The sequence below is a fragment of the Chroicocephalus ridibundus genome, chromosome 6 (assembly GCF_963924245.1).
Source record: "Chroicocephalus ridibundus chromosome 6, bChrRid1.1, whole genome shotgun sequence".
Taxonomy (NCBI): Eukaryota; Metazoa; Chordata; class Aves; order Charadriiformes; family Laridae; genus Chroicocephalus; species Chroicocephalus ridibundus.
The window spans coordinates 17,492,095-17,516,578 of NC_086289.1; the positions used below are offsets into that span (position 1 = coordinate 17,492,095).

General features: G+C 37.3%; 1 protein-coding gene across 1 annotated transcript in view; it reads right to left on the reverse strand.

Annotated features, from left to right (window-relative positions):
• The window catches only part of DNTT (DNA nucleotidylexotransferase), a 92,275-nt gene that overhangs the window by 4,985 nt on the left and 62,806 nt on the right, over positions 1–24,484 (reverse strand). Inside the window, exons 9-10 of the mRNA XM_063338619.1 lie at positions 21,452–21,715; positions 19,905–19,988 (exon numbers count right to left, since the gene is read on the reverse strand). Coding sequence (XP_063194689.1) covers positions 19,905–19,988; positions 21,452–21,715 — 348 coding nt within the window. The remainder of the gene's footprint in view (positions 1–19,904; positions 19,989–21,451; positions 21,716–24,484) is intronic.

The following is a 24,484-nucleotide window of genomic DNA, read 5'->3' on the forward strand; positions in this document are numbered from 1 at the left end:
TAGGTCAAGATAGGAAACTTTAAAATATGGTTAGCAATTTGTCCACCAGTAAAGACATAAGAGAAAAGATCTCAGAAAATCAGAGGTTACTAGAAATTACTGTGCACAAATTCTTGACTTTCATAACACAAAGGATCTTGCTATTATATAAAAATTTAGGCCACTGGATATACACTGTGCATGTATTAAGCAACCTGTACTTTTCAGTGAGCCCAGATAAATTCTTTAGGCTGTTGAAATGAAACTAAACCGCTTAGACACCCAGCCCACACTTGCCTCTACGGTGGCCATCCATCTTCCTTTCCACTCTTTGGTCAGGAAGGAAAAATACTGCAGTGACAGCAACCTCCTGACACTGCACTGAACAAAAGACCACTTTGCTGAGGTTTCTCACTCAGGAGACATCGAAGCTTTTGCTCTGCCTGCAACTGCTCTGCCAGATTTGTGTACACAGAGTTCCTGAAACCAAGTCTACTCAAGCTCTCCATTAACATTAACTCAGCCTTCTTGAAAGGCACACATTTAATCAGATTCCAAGTAGACTGATATCCTACTGTTCATTACCAAATAGCTTGGTAATAACAGTGTGTTGCAAAATACCAAATTGAGTTATCTAATTATAATTGAGTAATACCATAAATAACTCTCAGTCTGTCACCATGGCATTTCATTATTATTTTCCCCATCTCAAGATGAACTTAAAAAGTTAGTTTGAATACAACTACCTCAAAATAAAAGACAGTAGGACCATGTAGACAGTATCATTGATGGAATGGGATTTAATGGTTCTGAACCAGCACAATCTGCCGGAGAGCAAAGTACTCCAGGTTTGTATGTACCGCATATGCACACATGCAACCCACCATTCTGTAGACGAGACACATGGAAATTTGATTAATTTCATTCTTTAATTCCTTATCATGCTTGGTATTAGCTGAGAAACTGGAAGTAACTATGAAGTTTTCTAGTTGATTACTGGACTAACTCTACTTTATACATTATTTGAACATTTATTCTTGAATAAGTCATAGCAAAATCACGGCCTTTCAAAGACCAAAGAATTTCCTTCTGTATCCCATTTTTCTTACTCTTTTCATAGTGCTGACTTTTATTTGCTCTACAGCTGTAATTCAGAAAGAATACAGTCATACTCCAGTGGATTTCATTATCCTTTGGAAAACTATGACATTGTGTAGGAGGATCACTCCCTGCTTTTGCAAAAGACCCTGAAGGGTCATAATCATTAAGTTCTGTCTGGACTCCTGCTGACATACTGTTTCATCAAATAAATTGGGGGGGGCGGGGGGGAGGACACGAACAAAACAGGGACGACACATGACACCACACAGAATATAACAGTATCTTGTTAACAAATTACAAAATTATTTCATACAACCTTGCTTCTAGACAAGTATCCAGGAATGTCTTTAACATATACATTTATTCTAACATTTTCTTTGTATCCTGATGATGTTGCATGTTTTAAAATGGCAAACTCTTACATAGGGTAGTTAGGGATTTTCTCATTTAATTTTGGACTTTTCTCACTAATTTTTATATGGTGTTTCACATGTGATATCTATTCCATCAGTTCAATTACCCTAATCTTTGCTTTCCTTTTTTGAATTATTAAAATGGAGATATAATGGAAATAAAATCACATCTAACTTTGTAGGATTTCCCGTATACTGAATGATAAATACCAAGCAGACTAAACTCCCATCACTTTACATGTCTGGAATTATTACAGTGGCAGTAAGCATGACAATGATAAATGAACAACAGAAGAGAAGAGGACAGCCTGTTATTTGCAAACTTGGAACTTAACTGTTCACTGTGCTTGGACAGGGTCCGTTCTAAAAATGTTTTGTGGGTAAAGTCAATTGTAGATGAGTGACAGTAATAAAAGAACTTTCTTAATCAACCATAGCAACAGATACCGTAATGCACCCTAAATTTATCTTACATGCGTGTTTGTCGCTTTAGGGACACCTTCACATGTCATCACTTATGCCAAGTCAATCGAAGATTTTTAATTAAAGATACTTGGTACTAATGCAGAGATGATGCTACTTAACATTGCTTGTCATAGCTTCGAAGATATGAAAGCACTTCTCTAGATATGAAAGGCCACTGCATTCAGTGAAGCAGTGCAAAGTAACACCAAAGACCTACAATTTACAGAATATACTAAGATGGCTTATTAAAGGAGCAAAGCTATTAAACTGCTCACACTCTCTTTTTCTCTGATTCCATTTGCTCAAATAAAATCTATACACTGTAAAAAAATTATAAATAGCTGTTAATTAAATGAATAAAATGAGCTTACAGAAAGAATTGTGAAGGCAGAAACATAATTATGATATCAAATAGCAAATACTTTCCACATGATTAGCAGTGGGACCTGAGTGTGTTACCCTGTCTGTTCTCTGCCACTGGGCCATTTTTGCTAGAGCAAGTGTTGATGCACCAACACTGGACACAGGTCACACCAGTACTGCAGAAACTTTTAGGAAAATGTTACTTCTAATAAATCAGCCTTTCATAATGTATACCTTACAATGTAGGTATATATTTCATTATTCTATGACTTTCAGATTATATTCACCTAAACTCCTGCATACCATGCCGAAATCGTTCAGCTAACAAGGGAGTCTGATTGTTGCATAAAACAGTCTGCACAATCCTGTGTCCACAAAACAATACAGAGAAGTATTTTCATTGTAACATTTCCTGCAATTCTTACATTGACTACAGCTATCTTCTGTAGATAGCATTAAATTATTTTTCATCTGTGAAAATGCTAGAAATAAGAATTATTACAAATAAAACAAACAAGTTGGAATAGGTGCAAACAACTGTCACTTTTATGGGAACATTTCTATGAATGCTAAAACAACCATTGGTGAAATCTTTCTGAAAAGGTAGTTGTAGTACATAAAATTGTTTCTTGATGTACGATTATTAAATGCAATATGTGACAATTTCCTCAAGCAGCTTCTTCTAACTCACAGAAGACTGAGGAGAAAAGAAATAAACAGACATTCTTGATCTAGTCACATTTTCATTTATTGTATGATCAGAATTGCAAGAAAGAGAGTTTTGGGGCTTACACTACAAAATTTTTTTAAAACAGAAATGAGGTCTGCCTGAGAGGTAAGGAAAAAAGAAGGAACAAAGAGGCCAGAAAGAAAACAATATGTTATCTTAACTGTTAAAATTTTGCAAAAAAAATAATATTGCATTAGAAGAGCATGCATCTTTCTGGCTCAATTTTATATGAAGAAATTCATATGATTCAATAATTCAGTTCTGCTGCATGGATTTTTTTCAACTGGAAGTTAAAAGTCCTTAGGCACACACCTAATGCTTTATATCAATTTTCAAGAGTTAAATATTAGTTCCGACAGTACACAAATTCAGTAATAGGAGAAATATAAGTTCTCAGTGCAAAACTAAACACAGTCCAAGGCTACAGGCTTTTTCATTTGACTACAGTGAGCTGCGTGGATTTCTGGTGAACCTTAGCAAACAAGCCTTATGAAATCATGCAAGTTCACTGCTGCTTTTCACCTGGGAAGCCTGCTCTGCCTCAGTAGCCTGAATATCTCCATTAGCTCACAACCAAGAGAAAACTCGAAAACACTGAGGTCACAGAAAAGTCAGCCTCTGTCAAGGAAAGCATATTTTTCAAACAAAAAGTCGAGTTCCAAGGCCAACCACCGAATGCAGATGTCTAGGAATTCTTGGATGTGACAAGTACAAGGATTGCTGTCAACGAAACTGAGTCAGGAAATCCCCAAGAGAAGAGAAGACAGACAGGGAGAACATATGTTCTATTTCAGCTACAAACTTACATCTTCTCCCAGAAAGGTCACCCAGAAGAGAGGTAATCAGATTATACAGACTGATTGATGAAAAATTATCCAAACTCACTCCATGGCACAACTAGTTGGATGTTTTATTTATTGACAATTAAGTTATTGCAAGTTCCAAAATAAACACTGAGTTGATTATATTCTTGATCCCCATCAACTTCAATTAGGTTTCTCCTGCAATCATAAGTATGGAGAAGCTAGGGACATTTTCTAAAAACAAGTTAAAAATAAAAGAGGAGAGAAGGACAAAAGGGAGAATGTCAGTAACAGGCTATTAAAGACAAAAAAACAGGATGGAGGAGAGTGTTACTGAATGATTGACTTGACATGACCTCCTAATGGTGCTTCTTGTGCTAACACTTCTTACAATACTGAACACGCTGAGGAGCCTCCGCAGTTCAGCGCTTTCACACGGAGAACGTGTGCAACACACGTAGCAAGTCAGGGAGGTAAAACTGAAGAAAATAATGAAAAGAAATATTCAGTGGAATTTTATTTTAGACATTTCCAACTCGCTTTTTCAGGTAGATGTTAAATCAGACTATAATCTCTAATGAAACGCCTCAGAAAATTTTACTCCAACCAAATTTACTCCAATCACCAGCGAGCCAAGAAGCAACAACGAAAGGGCACCTAGAATAGAAAGTAATGGAAAGAGGAGGTGGGGGAAAAGCAATAGTCTAGATAAACTTATTTGGGTCTTAATAAAGCTCTGCAGCAGATTGAATAGAAAACATTAACTTGTTTTTGTTTTATCTTAATGGATTTCTGAGAGAGTGGGTTTCTGATTGAAAAGTGCCTGCAAAGTGACTCAGCAAAACCAGCAGCTGTAAGGGAGGCTGAGGAAGGATGTTACAAACTTTGTTTCAATCACTTCCTGTTCAAAACAACAAGTTTTGGCAAAAAGATATTTCCACCTTCCTCATTATCAAAAGCAATCAGTTTCTGGAGTGGTTTCTCGCAGACAGAGCTTGTGCATTAACTGGGCCAGCTAATAGCTCTGAAAGGTGTAAGCCACAAGGTTTGAAGAAACCTATAAGAAAACGCATGATAACCCTCCACAGCAGTAAAAAGGAACAAATTTCAAAGAAAAGAAGCATTTTGCTGAGGTTATTACCATATGCTTGTGTCTATATTTGAATTAACTAACCTAAAGACAAACAACAGTACTTGATTAGCATGATTCATAATAATACAAGAGATATGAGGGAAAGCTAGCCTCTCTCAAGCATATTTCTTTAAAATCTTTCCTGAATATCTAGCTCCATGCTATTTCCTACCCTTAACACATAGAATATGAGTCATTGAGCATGACCTTAACCAAGACAGTGGGCTGTGATTTTATTTTATATGCTATATGTTGAAAAGAAATACACATGGTAGTATATAGATATTTTTACTAAAACAACTAACAGGAGCCCAGTGCTGCCATCGCCATGTAAAAATTATTGACTTCAATAGCAGAATTTGGCAATATCAATGTTTACCCACAGGGACTATGATTCTATTTTCTTTCAACAGCTGGATGTGCGCCTCCTCAATCCATGTATTTATGGCCATCAATAAACAGGTGTAGCCCCTGCACCACGATTTCCATTCAGGTCTGTCATGTTCTGCCACGCAGCTTACCTTCAGCATTGCAACCAGCTCCACTCCCTCTTTACTGACTTGTAATGACCAAGATGAAGGCATACTTTGCAAACACGGGTCAGGAAGCCAGCTATTTTCTCTTCCTTCTCTATGCTACTGTTAGTTTTACAAGAATGAATGGTGTACATCTTTGGTGGAAAACATAAATCTGCTCAGAGCTTCAGTGTAGCAAATAACTTTGCAATTTTACACCAGTTACAGACCCAGAACCGTGTAAAGCAGATACACAGAAAGTGTTACAGAAGATCCATAAGTTCCTGCAGAACACGGAGTGATATGAGGTTGAGTGCCTTCAATCTACAATGAAAGTATGGCAATACAATGTAACACCAATCCATAAAATGGTGGCGGCTACTCTGAAATCATTAGCTGACTCATTAGGGTAGACAAAGTGCTAACAAGAATCACTGTAATCGGTAACTTTCAGAGAGAGCTAAATGATTTTATGGAGAGGGAGGGGAGGGAATAGAGGAAGGAGGGGAAGAGGGAGGAAGTCTAAGTAAAGCAATTTCCAGATAAAAATGCATACAATCCTGTCATTAAAAAAGAGATTTCAAATAATTGTATTCAATGATTATCTTCTGTAGTATGAACACCGTCAGAAAGTAACGTGGAAAAATGAAACTTCTCCACGGTCCTGGTATTCATACTGCCAGGCAGCCTGAGAGGGACAGCATCTTATTCCATCGCTAGCCAGTGAGACAACGTTCTCAGAATAAGACACCGCTTGATGAAAAAACATGACAGAATCAAGCCCTAAGGAACAGTGTAGTAATTACCCATTAGTGTATTTGACTCTGAGTAGTATTTATCTTCATTATGGTCAGTACATATTTTTAACATTTTGTGGATTACTAGAGTATGTGGGCATCCGTCTTCTAGTACTTTCCTAAGTAATACAACTAACGGTTTTCAGGTGTTTTTCCTTTCTTGTTTTTCCCAATCTTTTTTTTTTCTTTTTTTTTTTTTTTCTGGAGAGGTTTCATTTTAAGACTGGGTGTTGGTGATTTTTGCTCTGCTTGTAATCAGACATTTTGCTAAATATTTATGCTGTGTTTATGAATGAGACTATCAACAGCACAAACAATTTCATTGTAATTATAGAACATACATGCTGAAGTACTAATTGTGCTGAAATGAGAAGTATTTCATCAAGTTCAACAATAATATTCCACAGCACTGTTTAGACACTGTGCATTTTCCCTTTGATGGTGTCGTAACGGTTTCCAGTAGCAAATAACCTGAAGTGCCTCTGACATTATATTATCTCCAAATGTAATTTTCATGTTTAACTGGTATTTTTTTTAGTAATATTCACATCACCCTGCCTGCTCTAAAATAAAAACTCTTCTGTTCCTAATCCAGCTACAAATAAGATGATAAATAAATCAGAGAGAAAAAAATGACTCTTTGAAATGACATTATAACAAACCATGATTGAAAAAGCAGTATTACAAGCATTACCCGTTGACTCAATACCCTCAGGCAAAATCATGTGTAATGGTATTGATGCAAAATAGTGCAGTGGAATTTATTCTAATAATTCTGGGCATGAATAATTTTTGAAGGAAATAGAAGCCAGAATCATAAATTGTCGTTTCATTTTACCACTGGACACGTCCCATGCTTTTACTCAGAAACACCATACTTGAATATTTCTCTTACAACTGCTCTCTAACTCTAGTTATAGGTTTATTCATATTAAGTTTCTGAACAATAAAAAGGAGATTCACTGAGTGAAACAGACTAATCAGGCTAATGTTAGGATATTTTAGGCAGTTATCCTATTAACTATTTCATAACATGATGTCTTCAGGCTTTCTACATGCAAAGTACTTACTCCAAGTAGCTTTGATGAAAGAGGAAGAAAAAGACCAGTGCTGACACTTTGAAAAATAAAGTATTAAAAAACATTACTATTATGTGTTCTATTAACTGAATAAGCATGTTTTTATTTGCTAAAATTTAGTTGGTGAACAAGACCGTGCTGTGCATAAAATGGAACTATTCACTGTTTAAAATGACGGATTTGTGGTTACTTTGTTGCAAAATACTACATAGTTATGCATCCAATTTCCCATTACAAATTTAATAGCTAAAAGCATTCCACAATAAATAAAGAGCATAATACGTTACCATCCAGACTACAAGAATACGTTTTCAGTTTTGGGCACACAAAGTGAAGGGAAAGTTGGAACTTCCTATCTGACAACCTGGGCAAAAATTTTAACACGTTAAATAGCACATTGTTGTAAACAAAAACAGAACAAAAACTTATTGCCCACTGTAGTTCTGTGTCCTGTCACAAAGTCACTAAAAAGATTAACAGGGATTACTTCCTTTCCTACTTCAGCTACACTTCTGTTTTGCTTTAGGTCTATGTTATGTACAGTAGCTTTAGCTTGTCACATACTGTTAAATTGGCTTATTTTATTTTTCTTTATAAAGCTTCACATGAGTGAATGAAACAAGAAAAACGCAGAATCCTGGATTTTATGAAACAGTTGAGTGTAATTCATATGGGATTATTATAAACAAACCACTTCAAAAGAACATTATTGAGACTGCAAAATCAAAGACCTGTAATTTAAGGAACCCCAGAACGTGGTTGATTGCATTATAACCTTAATTCAGTTTTCGTATGTATATGCATAGAGAGTTCTTTTTCTTCAAAGAAATACTGCTTCCTTCAATTCCTGTAACATCCTAGTTTTTTCACTAGGCAGAAAATACACGGTGCCACAGGGCTACCAAATGCTTGCTGCCAGCACTGACAACAATCTTGGTTTGCAGGCCAGTGTGGGATCGATCAGTTTTAGCAAGCTGAGTTTTTACAATCTGTATCTGTTCTAATTCCACCTCTTCCCTTCTTCCTTATACCAAGTTGTAGCCTTAATCTTTTATCTCAGATTTCTAACGTAGCTTCAGGCTCCACTCATGCCATATCCAGAGTAAAGTGAGATAAAGACGGCTTACTCAGTTATTTGGGGCAATTGAAAGTTTACCCATTTCTTGTTGCTAGCTTAGAGCATTAGCCTGACTAATTTAATTCATTTTTAGTCCATCAAACCTCCACTCGTATCTCTCCACAGTCATTCCTTTTTCATGCGCTTTTTCAGCTCAGTCTCTTCAACCAAACCAGATTTTTTCCACAATGCAGCCGCAAATCAAATGTACCCTTTCCATTCCTCATTGCTTTATCCAGCCACTCTGCGCTTCCTTATCAAATCTGTACTTCTACCACAGACTTCCCATTCTCACTCCCACTCCATACCCCATTTTCCTTTCTGGCTCTTGGCTCTTTCCTTTGGCAGCTTCCTCTCTACCTAGCTTCTGCTCATTCAATTTCTTTTTTCTTTTAACAGAAAATCCAAGGCTTTGTTAGTTGCCCTACTTTCAATAACTTACCCAAGCATACTGATTGAATAATGGAATTAAAACACTTGAAAATGGTTGGCTCCGTACTGCCCTAGAAATTAAAATGAATTAAAAAGTATAGTCAAAATATTTTGGATCTGCACCTACTTATGTATTTTGAGAGCTCTCTCTTTTCATTAGCAATATAGGTTTCACTGAACTTTTCAGAAAACACACCACGCAAAGAAAAAAACAATTAGGTACATTCATCTTTGTGTTAGATGTACAGCTTGATATTACAAAGGGATTAAATTTAGGTAAATATATACATGAATTATATGCAGACTTTGTAAAACTGAACTATCATATGCTATATGTGAAACATTTAAACTGCTAAGAGAACACTGGGGGAAAGCACACTTTGGAAGAAAATGCATAATCATTTTTTAATTTACCAAGAGGTAAGAAAGTAGATTATTTTAATTCCTAAGTTTAAAAAATAGACCAGGTGCAAAAAGAACAAATCCCCCAAATCACATATGCAATTTCCACTTTCCTGAGAGAGAGAAGAATTGGAACATAAACGAAAGTATGTGCATCTGTTTACAATGACTCAGTGTTTAATTGCAGTAATGATTGTGTGAACAACTGATCACATTGGAAATCAATATTAGAAACTTTGGATCTTTATGTTTACTTTAGCTTTAATCCAGTCATTATTGCAAACATCTAAAGCAAACTCTGCAGCTGCAGCATGTTTAATTCATCAAGATGTTCTCAAGGCTGACTGTCACACCGTTATAACTTCATAGTTTTAGAGTAGCATCTGCCAAAGACTATAACATCCAGTTTTTAAAGAATCATAAAACATGTCTCTAACTGTGCAAGTAAACTTCTGAGGCATCTTTTTTCAGTGAAAGGTAGAGTGGATTAGTTCTCAGATGACACAAGAAAACTAATTTTGAGACTATAAATACTGAATACGCAGTTAAACACGTGTGAATATTACACATCTTTATGCAATAAAACGAGGGTATAGAATCCTAGCCAGCTCTTCTTCTCAGTGATACATGTTTTTGAGAAATAACATATTGGGTAGTGACAGAAAAGAATCAATGCTTGGAGAACAAAGCTGACTTTTTATTAGGCGAGCTGTTTACAAAGTTCTGGAAGTGCAGGTATCACACAGCCATCTGCAATCAGTCTGGCTTCCTCAAAGCTGCTTCCATCCTCTAAGCCAAGTCACCACACAAACATAACTTTTCCAACCAACACAGTCACTGTTGATTGGAAGGTAAGACTTATTTCAAATACAAGTTACTGGCTAAGTGGCATGCCAGCAACGTGGACTCAGACTCATCCAGAGAAAAATTTTAATATCATGGGGGAAGCTAGAAGTTCAAGTATGTTGCCAGACACGACTGGATGGGCTGCCTGCTCCGAACACTGTGGCTGTCTGTGAAGCAACTACTTGAGCAAAAGATGGATAGGAGCAGAACTCAGCAAACTTACACACACCCTTGATCCAGATCATCAAAGCATTATAGTCATATAATAGTCATTTTCCTGGGCTGTAATCAGACCTTCGTTTGGCTTTACAGATATATGCAAAGACAGACAGGGCAAGCCCTGCCTGAAGAGTCAGTTAAGGATTTTCCTAAATAGAAATGGTTTCCGCAGGCAAGTGATTAAAGACTCTGCAATAGTGATCTTCACAGTGTGGAAGAAATCCCGTGATAAAATTCCCCTTTCATTCTTATACTGGTTTCCCAAGAAAAACTAAATAGTCTCTTAAAAAAAAGTTGGGATCGTGGAGTTTTACTATTTTCATTGTAACTGCACAGCATTTAATGTTTTGCAAAGCTAGGTCCCATTATGAAGTTTTCAGAGCATCTTTTGAATTTACTATTCAGAGCAGTTATATAAACCGCCTCTCTTGCTATTCAACAACTAAATAACATTTAATGCCATTCAAATTCACACAATGCTTTTTAAATGCAAAATTGTCATCAATCATATAGAGTCTTCTGTGCAGAGTGTCATATTTTTTCTAATATTTCTTTAACAATAGAAAACATTAAGGCAACTATTTCCCATCTTAAGTTTTCATAGGACATAAAACTAAGAATTGCTTTCTGCTCCAATGTCTCTTCAAAATAACATTGAGCTTGTGACTCTCCTCTTACAAAAACCTAACAACCTACAATGTTAGTGCAAGAACATTCATACGCTAATAATTTAATCCATCTATTATACCCTAGGAACCCCAGCTACTCTTTCACAAAAAAGCAATGGTAATTATTTACATCACTTCATTTTGCTACCTTGAACTGCATAAAGTAATAATTGGACTTAAAAGTGATTTTCTGGAATATTATTGTAAATACATATGGGTTTATATAAGATAAAAATCTAAATCTACAGACGAATCCAACCCTTGGACCCCACAACCAACTTGAGGATCTCCGCTGAGTAGTGATGCAATAAAGGTGCAGGGCAGAGACACTTTCTATGCGGCCATGATCCATGAAGCTGTTCCACATGCCATCCCTCGAAACCTCCCGCCACATAACAGGAAGAGAAGTACCTGCAGCAGCTTAAGGCATGGAGCCCATCCCACCTCTCATTCAGCCTAAGTCCCACTTGCTCGCTTATGTACTCAAAAGATAATGATTTGAGGCAATATATCAGTCAGAAGTTCTGGCATGGAGCAGCTGAAACTAGTTCCTGTTTTATGCAGAGTCTTGTCCTATGAAATGGCAAATGATTACAGCTCAGGCACTGAACACAGCAGACTTCTCCCAGGCTCTTTGGCTCTGAGTAAAAGCTGAACAGCAAACAGCATCAAGTACAGTGAATATACCTTGACTGAAAGGAAAAAGCAATAGAGAATCGCACCACAGCTGAAACTGTGTGAAGTACAGTGGGGAAGTTTTAAGCATTCTTCTTCACTGTAGCTACAAGGAATAGTTTCCAGTTGCCAAAATGTAAAAATAACCAAAAAGCAGCTTGTTTTCTAACAATATGGGTTCTGAAGTATTTGTTAATGATTTTAAATTAATTCAGATGAGGAATTTTTGGTAGGAAGTAATAGTAAAAAAGGACGATAAATCCTTGAGTTTTAAAAATTCAAATTTATCCACAGCATAAGTGGTAGGGCTGGGCTTTGCATAGCACAGTAGACCTTTCAGAAGCATCTTCTGGACTTAGGTTTGGGGCATCCTTACACCAAGCTCTACGGAGAAACACGATATATGGATGCTGCTGCCTGAGAATGACTGGAATACAACTTCCTAGGATTCCCAGAGAAAAGACAGTTCTAGGGAACATTTCTACTTGACACATGTATAGTCACACAAACATAATATCCCATTGCCTTGTGAATGGACCTATTCAGCAAAACACTAACGAATTTTGTTTTGTTGGAGTTTTCTTACTCACTTAAACCTGGGTGTTCTGCAAAAATGATATCATAATATTGCCCTGAAAAAAAATAATCCAATAGAATCTAGTTTACCAGGCAATTTTAAAAATCAGCCTATTTCAGCTCCTGACAGCTTGTCCATCTTCTCAACAACTTGCTTGACAGGCTACTAGGAGCCTGAATTCAAATAAGTCATTTTAATGACATCAGAGCCGGCGTCCCCAGAGGTTATTGGCTCCATGAGCCTGGAGCAGCCAGCCAAGCCAAACACCTCTGAGCTTGCAGCCCCAAGAGCTGTCTGAGCTTTGGAGGTTTGGAACAGTCCAATCTGTGGATTGTTTCTAAAGCTGAGTGAAAAAACATTTCCCTTTGCAGAAAGTGTCAACATTTTGACTTTCCCTCTGATTAGGAGAACAAGCAGATTTTGAATGATCAAAATTCTTCATTAAACATTTGTTCTTTCTCCCATTTATAAGAAAAGGCAAAACTCTGAGTGATCAAAATCCTTCATTAAATCAAACTAGGATTTGCCACAGCGTTTAACTACTTATCCTCACTGTACCTTTGCATTGTGGGAATTAGGTTTTACTGTTGGGAAGTGAGATCAAGGAAGGTTAAATGACTTGCTCAAAACTACAGAGAAAATTTGGCTACAATGGGACCCAAGTTGCAAGCTATTAGTCAAACCTCTGGACCATCCTCCTTCCTCATGCCATCTTACAATGATGTACATGATCTCTTCAGCTCGCACAATCGTCACTTCATTCCAAATGTCAAAATGCTCTATTCCTTCTCATGTTGCTTTTCACAAGCCAAATCAGGATTAAAAGAGGAATCAGAAAACGTTCAGAGAACATGAAAAGCTAAAAATTGTTTGAATATGCCCTCTGATGTCACATGTCTGAACAGGTACATGATCCTTTGGCTGACTCTAATCACATCAGTCTACCATCCTGACATGATGCCCTGTTACAAAGTGAAACCAGAAAAGAGATATGTACTAGGCAAGAACAGACCTACTGCAGAGTAAGAAAAGGCACAAATAGAGTAGGTCATCTCCAGATGTTATTTCTAGTCTGCATAGGAATGCCTTCCACACATGTTAACAGCTGTTCTGGATTGTTTTCTCTGTTGAGCCAAAACACCAGCAGTACGTGCAAAATTTTACATACACATTTCAGAGTGATTTGGCTGTGCACTTAAGACATTTCCAAGTTCAGAGCTTGGACAGTGCACACCCTGAAAAATCAAACTGACAAAGCATCACTTTATTTTCAGCTGCCTCATTCAGCCTTTCCTTTAAAGACTAACGGTTATGTAGGCTGTACTTCCTCAACAGGAATGGAAGTTTTTGGGATGACTGTCTTCGCAGTCATCAGTGTAAACACTTCAGATACCAGTGACAGGCATAGTGTCTTGGGAGGTTTTTTGGAAGCTGAAGAAGGACCTTTTGTATCCAGTGACTACACATAGAGAACTAGAGGGAGCAGAGAGGTCTTCAAAGAGCCGGACTGCACCAAATCTACAGCTGTTTATAACAAAGACTGGGTATCTGAATTGGATCTGCAAATGGATGAGCCATGAGGAAGAACAGGATCACAACAGTCTGGTATTAATGAAACGCCGAGCTGCAACCTCAGATAACATCCAGGGAGTCAGTCAGGGGGAAAAAAAAAAAAAAAAGAAAGGAATCCAACATATTTATGTTCCTGTGGAATTTTATGAGTAACAAGCAACAAAAAGGTTTTGCAGCAATGCCAAAGAGCAGCTAACAGCAAACGTCAGAATAACAGAAGTTAAAAAAAATCAGCTTAAATTAAAAACACAACTTTTCTTGATGATGAAATGTTTCAAAATTTAATTTCATTTTAGTGCTTACAGTCTGGAAACTAAGCTATATTTAGAATTGGTTGATTTTAATTTCAGCAGAAAGACATAGCTTATGTCTTCTAGAGCTACAGCAGCTCTCTAGGTAACTCACAAGGGCCTACTGGATCCTTTTGATACCATGGGAAGGAAAGGAACTTTACACCACTAAGTTGTAGCTATCCTTTTTACAGTCATTCCCTGGATTTTGAAGCGGCGTTAGTAGTACTCAGGACAAAGTAGGCAGCAACACTGGAGTCTACAAAACTTTTGGAGTCTACAAAACTGAATGAAACGACGTCAAATGAAGAAATGGAGACTTGGATGAGATTAATCATAGAGAAAAATTAAAGGCATGAAGAGTACAGACAGCTAAGAAGACATTATATTTACGGTGGAGCGAACCTCAAAGGTAAAGATGATGCTAAGTTTATAAGCTGACTGGACTGTAGCATTTCGTATTCTGGAGAAAGAGGAACCTTTTCCTTCAGTCATATTCTTACTGATGAAAAGCACACACTTGAGTCTGAGAGCCATTTCGTGGGAGAACAGTCATTCCACGTTAAGTCTTACCAAGCCTCCTGGTGAAGAGTGCAAAAATCCAATATCATAGAGTCCAGCTTCAGACACTCTCCACAGTGCCCTTCTGCATGACAAGGATACTTTGCTCTACCTAACAGCACCAGAGTTTGGTAAGGGAGCAACCAACAGCCTTTGCATTTCCTGAATCTTATTCCAGGTTGCTGACACTGTAAAATGGGAGAAGCACTCATACTTCAAGGACAGCTACTCCTTTAAGAATAGAAAGCCCGTGGTTTTCGAGCCACTTTAAAAATCACTTTAAAGATAATAAAACATTAAAGTGGAAGTAAATCACACATTTATTGCATTCTCACGCAATGTTAGTTATTCAGCTTAAAGACAGCTGTTTAAAAATAAAACAGGGTTTAGAGCTATATCTTCTTTAGTTAAAGCCGCTAGATCTCCCTCCATATCTTCCAGTTAAAAAGCTGTCGGGATGTTGTCAGAACTTGCTAATGACTGCCTTAGTACATCACAAACTTCTAATCATTGCAAAGAAAGTGCCCTTCAAATCTCAGTATGTGACAAACTGTTTATATGCCCGCAGACTGAAAACTGCAGTTCAGGCAGTGAACCGATGACCACGTTACATAGATACGTAACAGCAGTCAGCGCTTACACTCTTATTAGCTCCTGATGAAGTCTAGACACCGTGCATGTTGTAACCAGAAATTCTTTACAGTTGGTTAAGGGATAAATGACTCCCAATCCAACACGGAGGGGTGTAAAAACAACCAGTGATGCCACAGTTTCCAGCTTAAAGACCTTAATTTTTCTAAGGAAGGGCCTATTGTTCAGCTGACCTGATTTACAATTCCCATGGAAAAAGGAAATTAATTTTTGCAAAAGCACTTCTACTTTACTTAGAGAGAATATTGTTCTTTCATGGATCAGGAAAGTTTTACAGGGAGAATTTTATTGGCCTGGTTCGTGAACGCGTGGCGGCACCATTTGTAACCAGTGCAACAGCAATAATAACAAGACACAGGGAATACACAATTGCCCTTTCTTCCTGATGGCTGATCAACAAACTCCTTCATTCCATAAGTGTAGGAATCATTGTAAGGTTTGATTTCCAGCTGGTGTAAATCACAGAAACGTCATACTTCGAGTTGGTATATACGAGTGCAGATTTCCATAGCTTTAGGACACAGTTCTAAAGAGGCACAGACTTGGACATCCACTAATCCTATATGAAAAAGAGGCTGACAGATAATTGGTAGTAAATATTCAATTTTTGTTGTCACAATTTTCTTGCCAAAGATCTACAAAATGCCCTTTTTATTACAGAACTGAAAAAATCATTAGTTTAGTAGTTGCACACTGTCTTCCCAAACCCACAGATATATCAAAAAGATTCACATTAGGAAAAAAAAAAAAAAATCAAGGCTGAGGAATAATTTCACAGTGTAACTTTGTAACGAGTCCCTGGAGGAAATATCTGTTCCTTTTGTTCCCCTCTGCAAAGCTATGTAATTGATTCCTAACTGCCGTGTTAATGCTCCCTATTCCTGTCAGAATCCCTTTGGAAATACATTAAAGGAACCAGGACTCTCCCCTTGAACGCCGGAATCTGGGATTCTCTGACACGCATCACATTTCAGGCAGTGGGCCACAGTGGAAGCTCCAGTGCCAAGGGCTGATAAATATTAACACAGAAGAATAAAGTATATCAAATTATACATTGGAATGTAGAGCAAACCAGGAAACTATTGTCTTTTATAACAAAAGACATTCTCTTACAGGTGCTGTTACGTTCCATCAAAAAAATAAATAATCAAAGTATATTTGCTATAGCATGGTTTATTAACTTCTTACACCAAAATTGCAAAATTTTAAATTGACCACAGGCAAGTGTTTTCAAAGAAAGGATTTGGTCTTCATCAGGATGGAGAACTAGTTTGGCTCTCCCTGACCTTTCTATCCCTTTTGCTGTATACACACACAAGAGTTATAAAAGAAGAATGAAGCAGAAAGGGTTTGGCCCTGCTGCTGAATTACACCCCAGTGACTGTTACAGTCTCGTGCTTGAAAGTTTGTCTGCCTGGACAGAGCCAGTGACATCAGGTCACCTCTCTTCAGCAAACAAGAAGAGAAATATGGAAAAGATGTGATTCAGTTTTTACGGATGGTGCCTAATTAACATTAATTAAGGTTGTATTGAGGGATCTTGAGCAGCTTGCACAAGGATATCTGCTTCCTGATTGTCTTTACCTTTGAGGAAGCTTTCTTTTGAGAAAGGAAGATTTCCTACCACAAAGAAAAATGTCCCTATGAAATACACGTGTTCATGTTCCAATCTAAATTTAAGAGATGATACAGTTAAAACATCCATGTTTTTAGTGTTCCCCCCTAGTGAAATGTTTTTTAAATAAAAGCACCAGAATTACAATGAAGATTCTCTAGTCTTCATAATTAAATTAAGAAGAAAAACCATAAACATTTCACGATTTGGATATATGTTCCCTGAAACAGCACTAAAGTTACTACATATTTGCAGCACTGATTTTAAGCTTACCAACCTGATGACCCTAAAAATTAATCAGCCTTGGCAGCCACACAACGTACTGCAAACTTGTCTTCCGCTATGGGTCACCACCTCAACTTTCACAGTTACAGACACCATTGCTGTATTATGCACATTCTTGACTTTATTACACTTTTGGTGGCAGTATGGAAGGCTTTTTGTTCAAAATGTCCATGACGGGAATAATACAAAATTGAATTGCAAAGTTAAAAATAAGAATAAAATATTCGAATTTAACACATGAGATTATAAATAGTAGAATACTTAGAAGCAGGGCAGGGGATGTCGCCTTGCTTCTTGTTAGAATGGCACTACTTGATAAATGTCCCTGTTTTAAGTACGTTATAATTTCAGTGCTGCCTGGTCTGAAACTTTTCATATTGAGTATCTGCCTTAGAATTTTCTTTCTTTATAGAAAATTTCAGCTAGTGTAATTTAGCTATTTCTGAGAATACAGCAGAGACAAGAACAGTATTCTTCTGTGTCAAGATACTGTCATGACTTCTTGTTTTGAAACCTGTAGTATGTCTGTGTTTTGCAGCAGAAAATAAAATTTGGAAGTAAAATGTCTGGGATTAAATGAGAAAAGGGAGGCTTAGGTATTTTGGGGGGAGAGGGGAGGCAAACATATGAAAGCAAACAGAGTCCCCAGTGGAAAGGGACATTTGATCCATTCACGTAATTCATCTGATATATGGAAGTCCTAGAGTAAGGACTTAATGGTTCGAGACAGTTCAAATTTGCCCTAAAGACTTGGATTTTTTTTTTCCTTATCCCTTGTCATAGAATTCCTGCATCATAAAACGTAACAGGAAACATTTTTTTTAATCTTTCTTCTCATTTCATACACTAATTCTTTTTCTTTGTTTTTGGGTAGTGCAGTGAGGAAATGTAAGTTGACAGATAGAAAGTCTGGAAATTAAGTTACAGCTACAGCTGATGGCTTTGGGAAACATGTCATGGACATACACAATTCCACACATTTTTCAAAGTCCTGAGGCAGACACTCAACAGGACAAAATTCAGGCAAAACTAGGGCCTTATATCTTTCTCTGTCTCAGTTCTTTACTTGAAAATTTGGGAAGACAAGAGCATCTTTCTTCCCAGAAGGCATTGTGAAGATAAACTCATTACTTATCTGTGAAACATCCTGGCTAGTCCAGTGAGACTCATATGGAAACTCAAATATTCTTTCCCAGAAGGATTTGAATGGTATGTCAGATATGAAGCCTAAACACAATACAGAACAAATAATACTGATTGATGCTCTTCATGAATGAACAGTGTCCATTTTGCATCACTGAATGCATCAGGGTTCTGGGTAAAACAGATTTAATGATATATACTTCTACACCAGGCAAGTAAATTTTGCTGCACACAAAAAATAACAGTGGCATTTCTTAAATTCCTTGTATTTCCCTAGTGCAGTTATCTGTTACACCCAAAAAGCTATTTAACAGAGCTCATATTAACTTGCAGATAATAACATTTGCTATATTATGTTGATGCAAAGAGTTTATATTTTGAATGCTGACATCATCCCTGAGTTCGTGAAGAAACATCCCCCCTTAGACATTTGATGGCATATTTATCTATTATGCAACTTTATATTTTCTTCTGCAGCATCTAATATTGACAATTGTTGGAGACAGGATATTTGACTAAATGCATCATTAGTCTGATCATTTCCCCAGGTTTGTATGTGAACTGAGGATGCTATAGCATCTGAGCCCAAGAAGCACTTACGGAGACAGCTGAAATGGAGTGAGGGCTTAAATCACTGCTGCGTCTCACAAACAACGAGACAATGCTGCATGTAAGTAGAGATGCTAAGAGCAGTCTCCATTCTTTGAGGAATATAAAGGAAAGATTAATGTAAAGTCTTGACGTGGTACTTTTGCCTTCCCCTATAATGACATCAATAAACATCTTCAATATTGATTTTTGCTTATTATTAAAATGGCCTAATACAAATACAGACATTAAGCCAAATAAATGCAGAGATCTGTGTAACTGCAGCCAAGAGCATTTAGACCAGAAATACTACCGATTACTACCAAGATTAGCAAGCCTGACTAAACAGAACGCCACACAGACTTTTGAATGCAGGGCTTTAAAAGCAGGATGATCCCTGGTCTCCACTTAGTATCACACTCCAGAAAAACTTCCTCAGGCCTTCTAGTTGAGCCTGTACCACTCAATATCCCTTTTTCCTTTGAAATGTCAGCACAATCCCTTTTGAAAATGTGCCTGTGACACGGAAATGACCTTTTGTTCTGAAACGGGACAGTAAAATAGTTTTTACAAATACTTGCAGATGAGTTTTTCTCAGTTTTGTGAAGGTTGCACAATTCCTTGTAATACCATTGTCTACTGTATGTTTCTTGTAAAATTTCAGAAATTACCTCAGCAATGCCAAAAAAGATTTCTGTATTTACTTGTTCAGATTTAATCAGGCTCTGCCTGTGAAGCTAAATTGTGTGAAGAGGGGACTGTTTTACCACAAAATAGATAGAGAATCAAGCTAAAATATTCTATATTCTTGAATATCAAAAATAAAATGAAAACACATACTCAGAAATAAAAACATGATAGCTTTATTTCTGAGTATAAACAGTACCTTTTTCCTGTCATATAAGGCATGGTTATCCACTATCATCTTCCTTTCATGAGTAGCATATCTCCTCAAATCACGTCCAAATTGCTGTAAAAGATATAGCAAATATGAGCAACTCTGACAAATAAAAACGGTTATCCCTTGTGTAAGAGCTCCAACACCAAAGCAAATAATAAACAAACATGTAAAAATGACCTCTATTAAAAGACAATAGGCTGAAAAAATGGATACTCTGAAAGGACAATGTTTTGATAAGCAATAGTCCATCTTTTCAGTTGGTTAGTCTGAGAATAGTTGGGCACTGTACAAGAAAGTAAGCTTACTTTCCATGCCTATGATGGGCTCCCACAGTCCGTAGGTGAATTATCTCAACAGGGAGTAGGAGCTGAGTGAGGCAGAGAAAGACAGAGTCATTGCCTGCTCAACCAAAGGGCCTCACAAAGTGCATTTTTAGTGTAGGCACCCACCTACAGAGTTGAGAGAAGGGCTTTTAAGTAGCCAAACACTTCCAGAATATGAAGGACCCTGAAGCTGGAGGACTTAATCCAAGGTCCAAATAAATACATTTTATTATCTCAAAACAGAAAAGTGGCTGAAGTAACTCATCAGCTCAGCAGGAGAATACATCAGTTGCAGCATTTTGCCTGCTCTAAAACAGGCAATTAACTTCCAATTAACCTGAGTAGAACAGAGTGGCAATGCACCTGTAACTGCTTCTAGCATATCAAAAAGATCAGTCAGAGCAGGCTCAGGAGGTCTCTGTTATACCATGTAATCACTCCCTAAGAAAATGAACATCAGAAGGCAAGCATGCAGAACAGATTATAAAATAATTCTGTCTGGAAAGAGATTAATCATTTAAGTTTTGAGTTTGTATTTAGATAGAATTTTTTTATTTTGAAAATATTGTACTATGTGATGTTATACCCACTGACTACAGTGTCTATTGTGACAGTAGCTACCATTTCAAGTTCTCTTAACTTATTAAAATATCAATCAAAACATATTTAATTCTAGTTCAAACCTAATGTGTAACTTTTAAAATTTTCCATTTTTTTTACGATTTTAAACACTCAATTAATACAACCAATTTTTTCTAATCCAAAAAGAAATACGTCAAATTGCTTTCAATTTCCTACAAAACAATTAAGTTCCAATTCAGAACATCTCTTCCTCAAATGTTTAATTTTCTGTAAAATTCTGTGACACTTTCCAAATAATCTCTCTACTCCGTAACCTTTCAAATTGCTTGTTAACACTAGTATGATGTAAAAAGACATCTCAACTGACTGAAAATGTAGCTCTTTGGTCCATGAACCTAAATGCTAAGCTCCGAGGAAAAGAGATGTTAACTCCTCTAGAGAGACATCCATAAACGTCAGTGAAGAGTTCATCAGCTCCAACCTATGATCACGGGCTGATGACAGCATGAAATGTGACGTGTGGAGAGCAGGAACATTTTTTTTAAATGGAAGAACCTCGAATAGTCCTGCAACAGGAAAAAATAGGTTAGCAATGCTAAGAAAACATAAACTGTTGTGGTTACTTACCCTGGAGCCCGTCCAGCCCAACAGAGCATATGCATATTGCTCAAAGGGGGTTATGACCAGATCAACGCGGATTGCCTTCCAGTCTTTGACTTGTGCCATATCAATGGTTTTTGATGTGTTGTAACTGCTGTTGTCTACTCTTGGCTGATATAATTTTAAAATTGCAAAACACTTCTGAAAATGATCCATGGCATCAACTTTTCGGCTTGGTAGCTGTTCTTTTACAAATGTTGATTCAATGATATCACAGTATAGGAGTAAGCCCTAAAGAGAAAACATTGCTCACATTGAATTGCTGGACTGGTTTTACTGTAATTCCAGAGTTTCTAGACAGTTGTTTTTAAAAATTCATATAAAATGCACCTTCAGTAAACACAGAACTGTGCAGGGCCAAATCTGGGATAAGCAGAGAAAAAGAAACAGCTGCAACATTTGGGAAAATATTACCAGATCCTTTGAGGGAAATCTGCAGTGGTAGTCATCTGAGAGTGGTCATGTCCTGCCCTGTACTAAGGATGCAATATCTGCAATTCTTCCCCTCCATCCTTTCCTCCTAAGCCTATTGTAGTTGATGTCAACAGAAATTTCTCAGCAGGGACTGATGCTTTCCCATGTGGCAGACATCTAGAAAAACAGACTAGTCCAGAGCACAGTCTTGCTGACAGATTCCAAACAGAGCATTTGGTCTGTGTCTGTTGTGTGAGATTTTCTTGTGACAAGGTCTGGAGTCTCTAGAGACATGGAACGGCCCTGCCCATGCCTTTTGTTTGAAGGGAGTGCACCAAAAACCTATTGATCCTCAAGAGCCAGATTTTATTAAAGCATAAACAAGACTTTCTTTTTATAATAAAGAACATTCAGAGTGAGAAAAATGGAAGTAATAGAGCGTTGTAAATTAATTCCTTCTAATCCAGCACTGTAGGAAGGGCTCAGCGGAAAGAGGTAGTGCATTCTTCCAGCCTTGTTCTGCAGCCAACAACCTTTCAATGGCTCCCGGGGTTGCAGTAAACTCTGCACTAACCCCTCCAGTCTCTTAGAAAAAGCATCTTTCTGACATTCCTCAGGCCTGTCTCTATGCCTGTTCTTTACATTTCTAGGCAGCTTCCAAGGCTACTGATTTGCTGGACATCTCAGAGTTACCCTGCACTCCCAAAGCTTCTTAGAGCTCTGCGTGTTCAGCTGCCCTCAGGTAAAGTGCAATTTCCCCTCACCATCCAGAAAACCTCTCATCACCGAAAGCAGAGCACCTGGGACAAGACAGGGAGCACCACCCCTCCTTCTGCTGCCCAGCACATCCTTTTTAAAGAATACAAAACATCAAATACACAATAACAAAGAAATAAAGCAGATACTATTCATCACACCACTTCCTTCAGTCATCCTTGAGTCTTCAGAACAGAAATGGAGCCTGATGTATAATAATATATAACAATGCTCAGTGCCACTGAAGCCATCTCTAGTAGGAGGGCTCAGCTGGCAAAAAGATTACGCTTTCTGAGAGTGGTTCTATAAGATGAAAACACTTAGATGTGTGCCTAAGTCCTGGTACACTCAGCATTAATTTAGCTTTTCTAGATTCATAAAATATAGGAGACCACTGTGACTGCCGCCTCCGAGCTCCTGATTTCACAGAGTGTGGAGTCTTCTGAGATTTGCCTTTGCAAAAAAAATTTCACTTTGTTAGAAAGGTTAGCAACAATAGTGTATAAACCACTTTCTTCATAGTCTATTAGGTGCTTAATTGTTATTACTAGAAGGAAAACTACTAAACTGAATTTCCTAACTTCACATTCTGACTAGATAAATTCATTAGTTTTCATCTTCAAGATCGATAAGACTACAACTGTCACGTTTCTTCATACCTCTTTTTACATTTCTTTAAACCTACACATTGATCAAACCCACTTCTCAGATTTCTTTACATGATAATATGTTAAATACCTTAGAGAATACTTCACAGCAATAAAATTACTTTTATCACTCAGAGCTATAATCCTAACCAAAAAAAAGCATAACAAAAACACTTAAACAAGATATGATTTCCATGAAGAGACACTGATAGGTATATTTTCAGGCTCCAGGTTTTTGTTGATGATAGTTCCAAATTAACGATCCCATTATTTCACTGGGAATTGGTCACAGGCTCTTTTATGGGTCATTTGGCCAACCTTTTAAATAATAACCATTTGACTTGCATTGACATTCTTTCACTTCTTTGGAATTTTTACTGATTTTGAAGATTTATTATAAACTAATACGAGAAAACTCCTTATGTAGCTCATTCTCTTGGATTACTAGTTTCCAAGTCTGCTGATTTGAAAAGGCTTAATTTTAGCAGGTGCTCTCTCACATCCCTCTTTAAAACAGATAGTAATTTTTTCTTAATTTTACCCCAACGTCACAAGGCACTGACGCTTGCTATTTCCAAATATAGACTCAAAACAGCTGTTGGATGTTAATGCATAACTGCTTATTATCTCACTCTTTCTTATGAAACTATGCCTGCCTTCAGGTTAATTTTGTTGCTTTTAATGCTAAAAAATGCTTTTAATCTCATTGATCATTGACCATTAATTGATGACTTCAAGATTTTATTAAGCACTGACATTCTTCCCATTCTCTATAAAAATCTTTTAGCAACTTCATCAGTGCTTTCTTACTTTTTGCTTCATTTTCCTTTTTTCTCTTTGAGATTTGGGGCATTACATAGGGTATCCCAGAATGAATCTAAATAATTTGAAACACTGGAACAGGTTGCCCAGAGTTGTGGTGGAGGCCCCATCCATGGAGACATTCAGGGCCGGGCCTGATGAGGCTCTGAGCAATCTGATCCAGTTGAAGATGTCCCTGCTTACTGCAGGGGGGTTGGACTAGATGACCTTTAAAGATCCCTTCCAACCCAACACATTCTATGATTCTAATTTATTTTCCTAGGCAGAATTCTAACTAGATTAAGTTTTGGTAAAGTCTTATGTTATAGTTCCAAGTGCCTACATTTCCAGTACCTGTATGCTGTTTGTAGACAGTGTGCTC